The following is a 15,940-nucleotide window of genomic DNA, read 5'->3' on the forward strand; positions in this document are numbered from 1 at the left end:
CAGAATTTCCCCTCCTGAAAAAATAAAAATAAAGAAAAATTTATAATAATGTACATACCTGTGATGGAAAAAAAAAATATCAAACCAAAAATCATGTAAATTGATCAAGTAGTTTTATTTTTGTTAAGAACATCAAATTTTATGGCTAAAGGATGGACGACAATCTTGTGCTGCCATTGTGAAAATAGGCTGAAGGAACAAGGGAGATAACTCAAAATAATTCAAACTTGCAAGATTTAGAAATCAATTCTTAACATGAGGAGCAGCGGGAAGGGGAGGGTACTGGAAAAAACTCAAAATCGCTTAGAAATGATTTACTTTTGAAAAATAAATTTACATGATTTTTGTTGTATGATATGTTCTTTTCGTGACGGATTACATCAGACAGATTTTGCTTTATTTTAGTTTTTTTTTTGGGGGGGGGGGCTATGGCTGCAAATATACTTTATGCAGAGACTAATCTTTTTCATAGGCAACATACAAACATGACACATACAGACGTTGTGTTATATATTATTAATAATTAGGCATTAGACAACAGCATATTCTTTTCATTGTTTTGACTCTCGAGTGTGTATCCGTTGATATCTTATATGCTTTTATATAGAGTGGTGTGGTTCTCGGTTGATTAACTGTGTCGGATATGTACTTGAGAGTCAAAACAATGAAAGAATATGCTGTTGTCATAGCCCTATTAATAATGCACACTTTCTGCTGATCGTAAAGAGAGCCGAAAATACAAGTATTAAATTTTTATCTCAAATTCGCACACACTATTTTAAATGCTCATCGTTTCTGAAAAAAAAAAAAAATATATATATATATATATAACAAAAATAAACAAGGAAAAATCATACATTTTTGAAATTTCCAATAAAAAAAAAAAAATGAGTGTACCTCTTCAACCAAGCCCGCAGCAATCGTGTGGCCAGCGTAGCGCACCATGAAACGACCAAGTTCTTTAAAGTCTTTATATTGCTCAATGCAAATGGGTCGCTCAAATTCCAATTCAACAATGGCACTAGAATTCTTACCCAAACACCTGAGCGTTTAAAAAACAAAAAACAAAAAAAAAAAAAAACGTAAAGTAAACAAAATCAAAGAATCAAATAAATAATGATGTTGAGGATTTTTTTGATTTAGTTAATATTATTTTTTTTATGAATATAAATTCACATTTCATTGAATTTATTCATTAACAAGTCGAGCATGCGAGTGAAAAGGTTTACTTTCACCATGACTAATGTTTGATCAAAATTTAAAAAAAAATCCAAGGAGTGGTTATTGAGAAAAGTGCTAACAAACAAACAATTTTAGGGTAATTTTACCCCTATAATGGCTCCCAGGAGGGCAACCAGAGTTATCCCGGAAAATCTGTTCAAGCAAATATTTACTTTCGCCATGACTAATGTTTGTGCTGAATTTTAAAAAAATCAAAAACATGGTTATTGAGAAAAACACGAACAGACGAACAAGAGTGAATTACTAGGTTAAATAAAGACCAAAAGGAATTAAGATATTTCATATACGAACAAGTGATATGTGGTCAGAAAGTAAACAAGTAGCAATTATTAAAATATTCTAATAAATAATCTATCATATAAAAACGTTGTCCGTTTTCTTTCTGTTTCAGTTTACTTCAGCTGAAGTTCATAGAAATCAAGGGGGCTCCCTACCTGCGACAAACACTTGATCTCTATACGTGACATCTCTATACGCGACGCATAAATATTTGAACATTCCATGAAAGTTCTCCATTACCAATCAAACACCGTAAAGAAGTCAAGAATATTAATTTTCCTCCCCAATTAACCATTTAAATATCTTATTGTAAATTTTTCTTGTAGTCTCTTGATCTTACTAGATTCCAGGACAAGAATTCATCTAGTTTGGTGAAGTATCAGGCTTCGCGTTGTTACTATAGACAACAGCACTTAGAGAAGGTGCACCATTCTTAGTAAAAGCTAATGTGTGTTAGCAATACTGAGGAGATGTTATTTGGGCCACGGATACTTTGCGATTTTTAATATTTAGTCAGGATTCACTTTTGGAGAAAAAGTACGCTCATGCCAGGCTGTCCTGATAAACCCCTGTGTAGGGAAACCTTAGACACTTGAAGATGTGTGTGAATGTTTGTATGTGCAACTAAAAATAAAAAACTACAAAACAAAGACCTACAAAGTTGGTATATTCTTCATCAGCGTTGCCCGGGATGAAGCGGGGGGGGGAGTGGTTTTTCCATATTATTACGTGCTAATTTGGAAAAAGAAATTCTAATTCCACAAGGAATCTATTATATAAAGATTTCTCTGTGTGTATATATGTGTGGCATGTTCTGCTAGAGAGTTATGGACTGTGCACTGCTGGGTAGCTCTGCTAGTATTCAAGAAAGCTTTTTAAAAAGGAAATGTTCTGTGAACACAGTCCTTCTTTGCTTGTCTTCCCATGAGGGCAGAGTTAGACACAAGGGCGGTTTTAATGTGGGGAAAATCCAGCTGACTTTAAAAAAAAAAAAAAAAAAAAGTAAATCCTGATGGACGTCTTCAAGTCCAACATAAACAAATTCCTGATGAATCGCCCCCCCCCTAAGCAAGACACTTTATCAAATCTCCAATACAAACAATTACTACGATACTATCCCACTGATTACTGTACATGCAATAACCCTTATCCCCGAGTGGCTTCCGGGCCTTGACAAGTGGTGACCTCCATATAGAAAAAAAAAAAAAAAAAAGCACTCTGGATTTGGATAAAAATTTAAATTGCATAAGTCTAGAATTACTCTTTCACTACCTGATGACAGAAAAGATAAACTATCGTATATCAGAAGAGATATTACACATTAACCAAACGTAAACAAAGCACAAAATGGAAGAACCTTCTGTAAAAATAACATGAATTTTTGAGTTGTTTGTTAAAAGAATATTGGTAAATGTTTTTTTTTTTAATTATTTCTCTTGATTTACATATTACATATTTATTTATTTCATAGATTATTCCTTTACAATGTAAAACTAATGGCCAAAGACTAAGTGAGGAATCCCATTCGCAAATCCCCATTGACTCTCAAGTCTAATTTATGTATTGCTTTTTTATTGCCAAACTATTATAAGAAAAGTAAAGTGACGTCTATAATAGGTTACGGACTTCACTTTTGTATAAACTATATAACCTGAAGAGGTCTCTAGTTACTTATAACTAGCTGACTGAAACATAATCATGACTGTGTAGCGACATATAAACGCTTATGTAAATCAAATAAAAAGTATATCTTGCCCTACTTCAGTACTGAGCTCTCTTGCAGTAACCTTATTAAAATTCATTGGTTACTTCACCTCTGGAAATTATTAACTTGGAATTATATATATATATATATATATATATATATATATATACTAGCAAAAGTACCCATCGTTGACTGGGTTTAAAAACAGCTTACAGAAAATGGACTCTGATTTATGAAAGTATGATAGGTTATGAAAAGGAAGGGTTGTAAATTTTGGTTGAATTTGGGGGTATCAAAACCAAAGCAAAATATGATGAAAGTAAAAATAAAATAGATAAACACCATAATTTATTATACCATACCTGTTCACACTGGAAACACTTATCACAATATTCTGTGGATCTATATTAAAAAAACCTTGTTAAACTTTGTGACATATTTCCATTCTATGGAGATCAGGTGCGAACGAACACCCCATAATTTTATTATACCATATTTCTTCAAACTGAAACATAATTATCAAAGTATACTTACGCAGATAGATATGAAAAGTCTCCATTAAAGTTTGTGCCTCTTTCCATTCTATGGAGGCCAGGCGCGAACGCAGACCCCACAATTTTATTATACCATCCTTATTTAAGTTAAAACATACTTATCAAAGTATTCTTATGTACATCTATATCAGAAACACTTGTGAAGGTTTTTTTAATTTTAAAATTTTTTATTTCCATACTTTGTGGACCAGGCACGAACGCAGACCCCACAATTTTAATGGACCACTGTTCTGCCAGATCAAACATACCCATTCCTGTGTCTTGATACATCTTCTATCATTATATGTATTCAGTTTTTTAAAATAGTCAACCATATAAGAGCCTATTCGTGATCAGACACACACACATTCAGCTTTATATTATAGATATATATATGTATGTATGTGTGTGTGTGTGTATGTATATATATATATATATATATATATATATATATATATATATATATATATATATATATGGAGAGAGAGATAGAGATATTAGTTAAAAATTTAATCTGGAGTAAGAACTAGATCTAAGATAAGGAACAATTTTCTTCTTGTTTTTTTTTTTTCAGGGAAAAGGAAAGTGGTGTTTGATCAACACTTCTGGGGAGCTATGAGATAAAATGCTGTTTTGTTTTCAAAACAGTTTTTTGTGGTAAAGAACTGATGAATAAATATGTCATCTTCGGCACCTTCTCCAAAATAACTCTTAAATTAACCACAGAACTACATGAAAGGAATAAAATCAAATCCCATTCCTTGATGTTGCTATTGACACCACTAATGCATTAAACATCTGTGCATATAAAAAAAAACAACCGACTTAAATTCTTTAAATTTCAAGAACAAGTGCCTTTATCGCTACAAAATAACCATTGTTAAAAATCTACTAAACCGTGAAAAACTTATCTCCTTTACTAAAATACATTACTCCTTGAGCTCAAAAAAATTAAGGAGTGTGTTAATCTATAATTTTGTCATTATTATTCTTATTACATGCGTCTTGTTTTTTTTCTTTTTATAGTAAAACAAATTAATCTAATGATCAACCAAATCTGTATAAATAGGATAGAACATATAAACATTCTTTGATAGAGGAAAGGCACAAAATAGCAAACATCCTGCCTGCCATTTTCATGTTAAGGGTTTTCTAATTAGTAACGTTATTATTTAAAAACTCATTCTAAACTGGGAGGAGGCTTTGTTAATGATCCTATTCCTATACCATTATTTTACATATCAATCGTCGATTATTTTTAATTATTTATAAAGCGATCCAAATAGCATTTTGTATAATAACGATAAGTAATACATTTCTTCTTTGTTTTAAAATCAAAATAATTCTTTACACGTGTCCCGATTTTCAATCAATTGCAAAACATTTGAAAAATATTAAGTAAGGTGTACTCCTTCCTCGCTAAGTGTAATTTTATGCTTGCAAAAAATCATGCAAAGTTTTTACAGTAATTTGAAAAATGTAAAAATTTACAAATTTTGAAAAGAATCAGAATAGGTGATTGTATCGAAATCGGGAAAAATTTTTGAATCGTCCCATCACTTTATATATATATATATATAAAATGTATAACAACATTTAATCTCAAAAAATTGTCAGAAAAGAAAAAAAATTATAAAAGTGATTTTTCTAAAGAAGACTTACTTGGGTCGACTTTTCACAATTTCTCCACTGCTTTTATGGACTTGCGCAATAAGCCGTTTCCAGATGACTGGTTCCGTCAAAGCTTGATAATGGAATACACTCTGAAAATGATAACAGATTGCTCACCATTATCAACGCGTAGAAATATTCATGCAAAGAGAAAAGTTTGATCTTTGGTACTGCAAAAAAGTTTTCTTTTAATTATTTCCATTATTATCAGGGTTAAAACCCCATGATAAAAAAAAGCAGATTTTTTGGTCTTTGTACAGAATCCCTCTTATATTAAAAAAAAATCAAAAAGAAAAAATCTGGATGATATACATTATTACGTTAATTCATCCAGTAGTTTTATTTTTAAATAAGAAAATAAAACTTTATGAGAAACAGAAAAACGATTGTCTTGTCCACTATTATAAAAAATTAAATAACGAAGGGAGATAACTGAACATAATTTAAACTTGCAAGATTTTTGCTGTAATACCTATGAATTCCCATTAATTGCTTTAAAGTCCTTTTGGTACTTGTACAGTTTAATCAAGACATTAAAAAATAAAAATACCAAAAAAAGTTATATTGTACGTATCTGTTATGGAATGAAGTTCTCTGAAAAAAAATTTTTCACTTAATTTGATCAAGTAGTTTTTTTTTTTTTACAGCCCAAAAACAATTTGTTATGATACCGAGCAAAAGCTAGTCATGTTTCAATTTTTAGGAAGAAAAGCTAGTATTAAAGATGGGGAGGGAGTGTCGGTGCTTTAAACTGAGTTATCTCCCCATGGAGTGTTCAAAAAATTCATTGCACTCTCATAAAAACGTGTTTTCCGCTGTAAAAAAAAAAAAAAAAGAAAAAAAAAAAAGAGAACTACTTGATCAAATTAAGTGAAATATTTTTTGAGATCTTCAGTCCAAAACGGATATGTACATTATAACCTTTTTCCGATATTTTTATTTTTTAATGTCTTGATTAAGCTGTACAAGTACCGTGATTTTCTTTTATAAAACTATAACTACTTGATTAATTTACACAATTTTTGGAATATGATATTTTTGTTTTATCATGGGTGTGTACATCATACAGATTTTTCTTTGTTTTTGTTTTTCAATATAGAGGGAATTTTGGACAAGAACTCTTTTTTTTTTTTTTGGAAGAAGTGGGAGGAGATGTTTTTTTCTTTTGTCTTCTTATTCTAGTCATGTCGTTGTCGTTTCCCACGCATAGGCAACTGCCGAGGGCGTGCACTGACTCACAAGTATATAAAAATAAAATAAAAAAACTGGGGAAGCAAAAGAAAATACAAACTCCGACACATTCTGTAAATATCAAATTCACTCTGGGCGCGTGTGTGACAACATCCACCTTCTACATACTACGGTCGATATTTACATATACTGTTGATGTTATGTTCATCAGCCAGTTGATCAATTTATTTATCCATCTCCTCCGAGACACACTCTGCCTTTGATTGTCTTCAACTCGCAACTGTCGTCAACCAGACACTGTCCTCAACTGTTGCAAACCCAAGATCCAGGATTCATACAGATTTTTAATGTCCATTTTCAAGCCTTTTTCAAGGCCTTCTCCAGACAAAATTTAAGTTTTAAAAACAAAATTTGATAAATAAAGAATGATATAATAAACCAAAAAACTAAAAAAAAAAATATATATATTTTAAAAGTATTTATTTCGATTTTGAATTCCCCTTCGGCTAAAATCTGTAAAGTATATGGATAACATCAGGTAATTTCTTGCGATAAAGGGACATAACTCTTGTATCAACAATACTGGGAATAATATGATGCAATTTCAAAAGAATTTCAATTTCATTTTTAATATTTTTAAAATATTTTTATTATTTATTTCGATTTTATTCTTAATAGTTAAAAATATTTTATTAGTATTTTAATCTTTCAAAAATATTTTAATAGTATTTTAATATTTCAAAAATATTTTAATCTTTCAAAAATATTTTAATAGTATTTTAATCTTTCAAAAATATTTTAATAGTATTTTAATCTTTCAAAAATATTTTAATAGTATTTATTTCAATTTTAATATTCTTACACAAATTTTTACTGAATATAAATAATACGATTTTCAAGACCTTTTTTAAGGTAATAACAGAAATAAAGCCTTTTCAAGCTTGTGCAAACCCTGAAACTGTTCCTAATTGTCACAAAATTCATGGCCTTATTCATCCGTCAGCCTTGCTGGAGTTGTTTTGTAAGTAATCTTATTTTAAGATGTTAAAATATCTTTATATCGATAAAAGTGAAAACCAAATAACTGTCAATTTTCAGTCTAGAGACTCGAGATTTGAGGGGTATTGAGATTTGGGAAATTCTTTTTAATCGTTTCAGCCAGAAATTTGGCTGTCAATGGGTCAAAGTTCAATGATTTGATCTTTGAAAACCCTATCAAACTCCTCCGTCAATCTTGGGTCTACACTTGACATTTTAAATGTAGGTTATTTAGACATGGATCAAACTTTTTAATTTGATTTGAGCCCCCAAAAAATAAATGTTAAGGGGTCAAAATTGAGGTCAAAGTTTTAAAAACATTTTACCTCTGCAATCCCTACCCAATTACTCAGTCAATTTCTGGCCTAAACATTTGAAATTTTGCATAAAGAGTATTCAAAGATAGGGCAAGTTTTTTTTTAATCGATTTGGGTCGAAAATTTGAGCTTTCAAGGGGTCAAAGTTCAAAAGGTTTGACCTTTGCGGTGTCTAGCAAACTACTCAGCCAATTTTGAGTCTAAACATTTGAAATTTATGCATAAAAGATATTCAGACATGCAGTAAGCATTTTAATCAGTTTGGAGGCGAAATTTTGGCTGCCAAAAGGTCAAAGTTGAAAGAGTTGACCTTTGCAGATTCTACCAAATTCCTCTGCTAATTTTGTGTCTAAAGACTTGAAATTTTAGACATGGACATGGCTAAAACTTTGTATTTTGATTTGAGAAAAAATAATAAATATTAATAGGTCAAAATTGGGGCCAAAGTTAAAAAAAAAAAAAAATGACCTCTGCGGCCTCTACGAAATTACTCAGACAAATTTTGATCTAAACATTTGAAATCTTACATAAAGTGTATTCACACGTAGGGTAAGTTATGAACAGTACATAGGGCCCGAACAAAGCCAGGCTTAACTGCTAGTAATAACACAAATTAAAATGTTTGTGAAGCAGTCTGAAATATATGCATAGATTAAGATGTAATAGAAGAAACTACTCACAAACATGGCAGCACATCTGTTTGGCATGTCAGGTGCAGAGAATTGAATGTTTGACAGCTGAGAGAGAATATCAAAGCTGAGATTTGTTGGTGTGAATTCCGGTGTTGATGAAATAGTTTTGTCAGTTTTCCTTTTGGGATTTTAGTTTCAATATCAGCAACTTCCAGGTCGGAAAAATAAGTCTTAATCATTTTTCCGAAAATATTTTGATATTCTCTCTCTCAGCTGTCAAACATTCAATTCTCTGCCCTCCCCAATTCGCCCTCCTAAAAGCAGCTAGTCCCCTCATATTCAAATTAATGCCACATATAAAAAAATTCCAGCTACAAATACAAGTTCTGTATTACTTTTTCTTTTCATAATTCCTGCACCTGACATGCCGAACACGTGCTGCCATGTTTGTGAGTAGTTTCTTCTATTACACTGAGGATGTCTCTATCTTTGTACAATAATCAAAAAGAACCATCAACCAAATAAATAAATAAGAACTACTTACCGGATAACCCCTTGTAATTGGTACTTCTATATTGAAAACAACAACCTTCGCTCGGATTCGGGTTGTAGACTTGATAGGGTTGTTAATATCACAGAGGAAATTGCCTAAAATAAATATATGAAAAAAATTCATGGTGACAAATTGTTGTATTTTTGCTGTCTTTAAAAGACTGACAACATACTTATATATGAAAATATAACAATATATCTTTATTGTCGGTGACGATGATGGATGATTGGTTATTGAGAGGGTTGGTTGGTTGGTTGTTTTTGTTTTACGGCATATCAACCCGTTTACTCCTTTAATTTATTTGACTTATACAATTCTTGACAGTATCCGTTCTATAGCACAAAATCAATCACTTAACAGTGATATCAATCAGTGGATCTATTATGCCCTTCTCACCAGAAGAAAAAGCAACCATTAATCCATCAAAAGGAAATGAAGTTTGATTTGACATGATTAAAACCCGAAAATGAAAAGTAAATTTATTAATTCTATTTTTTGTATGCATACTTATGAAAATAACCTCAATAAATTATAAACTATTATACATGTTTGCATGTACGAAACTAAACTAAGTGTAAAAAACCGATTGATCATTACGATTATTATAATTATTCAATTAATTTGAATTGAAAACCATACACAATTCAATTCTGTTGACTATTATAATCAAGCTTAATATTATTACAATTATACTTTTTTTTAAATCATACAAATAAAAACATATACTTACGCTAGAGTGGACCTGGGAGCAATAGTAATTAAAGGGTGGCTCCACACTCCCCAAAGCCCACAAGCTGGGGCCTCACCACTGGATATAGTTTAAGGTCATATCCAGGACCCCCATTGAGGGACTTTTACCCTCCTCTGCAGGGGGGGGGGGCAGTCGGCGTATTCTAATGCCCCACCGACAGGGCCTGTTGAGAGGGAGACACATAGGAATAAATATTTTTGCTGTATCCTTTATCAGATACTGGATCCTTCATAGACTAAACAAAAGAAAAACTTTGGCACCTATACCAAAGGACCAAGCAGCTAATAACCAATAAGGCTGACTGGGATGCCATTAGAGATGCCCCACTGCGGAACAGTTCAAAGCAACAATTCAAGTTCATGTTCCCACATGGAGTTCTATAGCAAACCCCACTCTCCCAATGACGATAATACGTTCTACAAATGAAGACAGTCGTACTCATCGACTAAGGATACGCAAAAGTTTTCCCGGAAATATTAAGTTAAAAGTATGAGGATTACAAGTCGCGTTATATTGCATGTCGGAAAGTGGAACGTGTACCATGAAAGAATTACGACAAATACCACATCGTAATTTAAGATTTCGAGTCGCTACAAAAACGATGAGAAGAGACAATTTTCAAAAAATAACTGATAAGAAAAATAAAAAAAAGTAATACATGAACATCGTATTCCTACAAGTCGTTTCTAACTACGAGTGGAGACAGCTTAACGCGAGGGTTTAAAAACATTATACGTACCTCCAAGTAAAAAAAAAAGTACTAAATATATTATTCACTTATGCAAACTACACAGTAAAAAAAAAAATCACTTGCTTGCGAGAGCCATGCTGTAAGTTGCGAACAAACATTATATTCAAATCAGAAAACAACATGAACGTGTTCGATTGTCATAACGAAGGAACAAACGATATAAAATATTCAAATTATAGCCATCAATATCCCCAGAATAAAATATAAATGTACTTTATTCTACTTAAAAAGAGAATCATTTGTCACTTTTCTTGCTAATTTAGAAGTAAGAAACTGTATGCAGGTTTAAACCAACTGTTCCCTTTGAAAGTGACAATATAACCAGTTTTCTGAAGTCATTTTACTGCGATACAGGAACACGATAATCACATATTAGCACATTTATGTGTATTCTCGTATCTACGTTGCACACATTAGTTTGTTTTAATCTATTATTGAAATTAACGTGCTGCTACAGAATCTGAACCGGACCAAATAGATCTTTACTGAAGTGAAAAAAAAATAAATAAATAAAAAATAAAAATACTTACAGGAACCACGCAGTAAGTGAAAACAAATATATCTTTTCCTCCAAAACAATTAATCTATTTAAACAAACATGTCTGCTTTCAGTACTAAACAGAGAATTCTCACTGAACAAGAATCGAGAGGTTCCCTCGAAGCGTGGTGTGAACAATTAATCTATCGTATCTCAAATGAAGATAAATTTGAACGTTATTTGGAGGACGTCAAAACCTGGAGTAGTGTAGCAAGTGGCACACCGAATAGAGGCTTCATTGCTGATGAACAAGAAGTCAATGGAAAAAATTATCAGCAGAAAAAAAAGGCCATTAACTTAAAAGTGCTACTTGGCTTCATAAGCATTCATGCTCCAATTATTAGTAGTGCCTTCATTAAAGAAGAGGCACATAGTATAGACGAAATATTTGACAGACTCCGACAGTACTATGATTATCGCAAGTCCGGAAGGAATATCGTGAACATGTTCAGTTTCAAATGTGGCGCCACTGAAACAAGAGAGGCTCTCTGGGAAAGGTGCTACTCGTTCATGGAGGACAGCCTAATTACGAAAGCTTCAGCTATCAAACATTGCGGAGCAAAGCTAGAGAATGATGAACGCGTAACTCCAATTTTACAGAATATCACGGTGATTATTTGGCTGGATGCAATCCACCGAGACCTACCCTCCATTGTTAAGCAAAGATTTGGCCTCACCTTAAGAGATTAGGACGGAAATCAGTGATGCAATACAGTCCCTGTTATAAGAAATAGGTGATAGAGAGGGCAACATATCATACTCTTGTTACACCTATAGAAGGAAAGGACCGATGAAGCTAGGAAATCGGAGAAGTCGCCTGGGAAACAGGCCTAAATGTTACCACCTTCCATGAGACAAATAAAAAGTACAGCCAAGTGTTTTCACCATCACTAGGATGCTACAACGGAAAATCTGGTAAATTTAAACATAGAATTGATATGAATACATCAATACCACCACAAAGAAAGGGGCGCATCCCTATGTACAACCAAGCGAACCTAGAACTCCTCCAAACGAAAATTGATGAACTATATGAGCAAGGTATTTTTTCGTGTGACCAGAAGACATAAACATTACCACAGAATATGTAAGTTCTTCATCCTCGTTGCAAAATCGACTAGTAACTGCATTTACTGAATTGGGCCAATATATCAAACCGCAACCTGCTCTCATGCCTAATGGTACAGCCGCAAGCCGGAGACATTATTAGAAGATGAAAGACAATAAAAAGAACGGAAAGTCTGAGGAAATAGAATCAACAATTTATGAAGAAAGGATATCGAAGAATCCACATCTCTTGTATGTAACAACTGTGGTACTTACCTACTGACACGTTATTTATATCAATTCCAACGAGAGTTGCATTAATATGGTCCCCAGCAAAGGCACAATTTGTTGCTTCGTCACTCACAGTTATACCTAAAGGTAAAAAAAAAAAAAAAAAAAAAAGTTTGCATCCAAATGAAAAACAAAAAAGGATAAAAAGTATTAACATTTAAAAACTGTCTTCAACTAAAAGCAAGTTTTTTGTTTTTTTTGTTTTAAAGTTCTCCTAAATCTAAATATAACAGGACCGCATTGCACCATCCACACCAGGTGTCTCTAACCTCGTCAAACTGCACCCTATATGACAAGTGCTCTTTCGATTGTATGTTGTCCAGTCACAATTTTGCCTATTGATCGTCTTCACACATTGTGTTTCCATGGTGGGGCGCTTCACCTCTCGACCGAATCGTCTCCTATCCTGTGTAGTCTCCGGGTACATTGATCCCTCCGCTGGTCCCTACAGCTCGTTGCAAAATAAAGAGTCTTCACCACAAACAAACAGAACTCTGGTTTATAACAATAACAACTATTTATTAATTCATTATTTCACAACGGCTACTGTCTAAATTGAGGTGACTGACTATAGCAGTGAACGATGTATGGTTGGTTGGTTGTTTTTGTTTTACGGCATATCAACACTTTTCAGGTTATTTAATGCTGAATCCAGTTATTTTGAAGAAAAATTTTTTAATAGAATATATTTTTTTTTTAAGTCGGTTTCTATTTAACACATAGTTGGGACCCTAACAAGTCCACGTCAGAGTGGACCTGGGAGCAATGGCAATTAAAGGGTGGCTCCACGCTCCCCAAAGCCCGCAAGCTGGGGCCTCACCATCAGATATAGTTTAAGGTCATATCTAGGACCGAACAATGTATGACCAGACCAGTAAAGTCACAGATTTCCCATTAACACAGGTTAGTTAATATCATAACATCAGGCCCTGAGGGCTCCCAAGTTGGGAGCGCTTGACCAGCCCAGCCATTCAGTTTGCTGGCTATGACTCTATTCATTTTAGAATTCCTTTTTCTAAATCCAACCCTTTTTCCTCACCTGAGTGGTTAAAAACATCCTTTCTCTCTTCCTCTCAGAGCCTCCCCTTGTCTCAACCACTCAACAACTCTTTCTCTCTTTCCTGGGAGGGGGTGTGCTTGCCCACACTGATATCTATTAGCAGTCCCCTGAGTTTCTTCGCCCAGCACTGTGTGCGGCCCTTATCAATGTCACTTCTAATACAACCATCTCTTCTGACATCTTGTAGATAATTCCAATTCTGTCTCCATTTTTGAGACAATCTATCATCTGGTTTGCCTGTAACAAGACCATAATGACAGCTCAGGGTTTGTCCTATTTTGCTAGCCAAGTCTTTGCATTTCTCTGCACTCCTCTACCCCATCCCGTCTGGTCAAACACCTCACCTCACCACAATATGCACCTTGCTTCATGACACGATAGTGTCACATAAAAACTTAAGTATCAGGGTATATTTCAAAAACTAGATCTATAAAGCAACTCCTTTTTCTTTTTGCTAATAGAGTAATATATTTTTGAAATAAGTTGCGAGATCAAAGTAAGAACAGCAATAGCAGCTCACGTGGTCAGAGATGTTGTACTTGCTTGGCAGGCAGCACATGAGTAATGTGGGCACATCATTACTTTTTTTTGTAAATTTATATTATTTGGACTACTGTTCTCATCTTGATTGTTATTCTCACATTTTGGCGGATGTAATCTCCACCATCTTCACAATGGCTGTTATTGGTGTATAGTAAAAAATATTTTCATTCTTTTTCTTTGTTTTTTTTTTTTTTCCCACAAACCATAGTTGTTAGAATTCAGAGCATATAATTTTTTTTATGAAACGGAGCGTCAAATCATTTTCATCTATAATATAAATCTCACCTGTCTGTTTAAATATATGTATGTATATTTGTATGTTTCACAAAAACGTTCGACAGAGGCGACGGATTCTGACAAGATCAGTATCATTTTGAAGTTCGACCTCTCCAACAACAAATATCGAAAAATTGGCCAAACACATTAATTCTTTCACTCTAAACTCAGCCGTTTTATACAAGGAGGAGTTGATTTTTTTCGTCGACATTTTAGAAAATCATTGTCACCATTCGATTGATTTCGGTTAATTTGAACGGTTTTGATTTCTGGTCGCATCATGGAGGCATCAGCTAAGATGTCAGATTTTCTTTCACTTTCTTTTCCGCCTTTGTGTCACGGGTTCGAGCCTGCCTGCCTACTACCACTTTTTTTTTTTTTAACACCTCTCTCCACCCTGGCTGACTACTATTGTCTCTCCCCACGCTACTACCATTTTTTTTAACACCTCTCTCCACATTCATGGGTTCGGGCCTGGCTGCCTACTACCACTTTTTTTTTTTTTCTCAACACACACCTCCAAACACCTGGGCAACACCGTGCACTCAGGCTAGTTTTTATATAAATTCAGGTCCATACAAATTTGATATAAGGTTTCTGAATTTTTGCAATCAGGATTGATCATTTGTATTATTTGGATTGTTTGAACTAGTTTTTTTTGTAAACTTTACCGTTTAAGTGGTGCATCTCTGAAACCACACACACCCCTGTGGCACAATAATAAAGATCTCTTTTTGAGGGAGCAATGAACTTATTGAACCTATCATTCGAGATGTTGAACTAAAAATACAGCCAGTGACTGCATCCTTTCTTTGTGTCCCATTCTTGTTGAGATGTATGTATTCCCCCCTCTCTTGTTTGTCGCATCGAGGAAGGATTTGTAATTCAGTTACAATTGGGACTCGACCTTGGCCAGTTGGAATTTGGACGCCATTCATGGAAGTTGCAAAAAGTTGTAATCTGATCGCAGTCAACTATGGTTGTAAGAGTTGAAATGGCAACAGGTCAGTCACTTCAACTCTTAAAAGTGCTCCTTCTTAAATGTTAAAATAAAAGAATAGCTTTTTATAAAATCATGCGCTGTTTGTTCATGACTACTACGCCTATGAGCGTTCAATTCCAGCACAATAATCTAAGTCCAGATAATTCTCTGGAGAAAATCCTCTCAATAAATGATGCAGAGAACCTAACACAAGATCCATCAAGCAGACAACATAATCAACCCCTTGATCAAATTGTTATTGTGGTTTTGTCAATGGTGGAATTACTATTGCTGTGATAATTGGTATTATTGTTTTTGCTATTGCTATTATTATTATTAATAACTTCATTACTATGATTAGCTTAGCTATTAATATAATAACTATTGTGATGATCATTATTGTTGATAATATAACTAATCTTAAAAATCGACATAATTTTCATTATTATTATCATGATCGTTAATATTTCTATTATGATTATTTTGGTGTTTGGTGGAACTGGTGCAATTTGGTAAATATATGTTTCTGTCTTGTAATGT

General features: G+C 33.3%; 1 protein-coding gene across 2 annotated transcripts in view; it reads right to left on the bottom strand.

Annotated features, from left to right (window-relative positions):
• LOC145246062 (HBS1-like protein) overlaps window positions 1-15,940 on the bottom strand; it is a 141,652-nt gene that overhangs the window by 3,461 nt on the left and 122,251 nt on the right. For both annotated transcript variants that reach the window (XM_080107904.1, XM_080107905.1), the window contains exons 13-16: window positions 12,525-12,620; window positions 9,153-9,256; window positions 5,422-5,522; window positions 898-1,042 (exon numbers count right to left, since the gene is read on the bottom strand). In XM_080107904.1, coding sequence (XP_079964030.1) covers window positions 898-1,042; window positions 5,422-5,522; window positions 9,153-9,256; window positions 12,525-12,620 — 446 coding nt within the window. The remainder of the gene's footprint in view (window positions 1-897; window positions 1,043-5,421; window positions 5,523-9,152; window positions 9,257-12,524; window positions 12,621-15,940) is intronic.

This window comes from Euprymna scolopes, chromosome 23, assembly GCF_053919585.1.
Source record: "Euprymna scolopes isolate OS-2025 chromosome 23, ASM5391958v1, whole genome shotgun sequence".
NCBI classification, from domain to species: Eukaryota; Metazoa; Mollusca; class Cephalopoda; order Sepiida; family Sepiolidae; genus Euprymna; species Euprymna scolopes.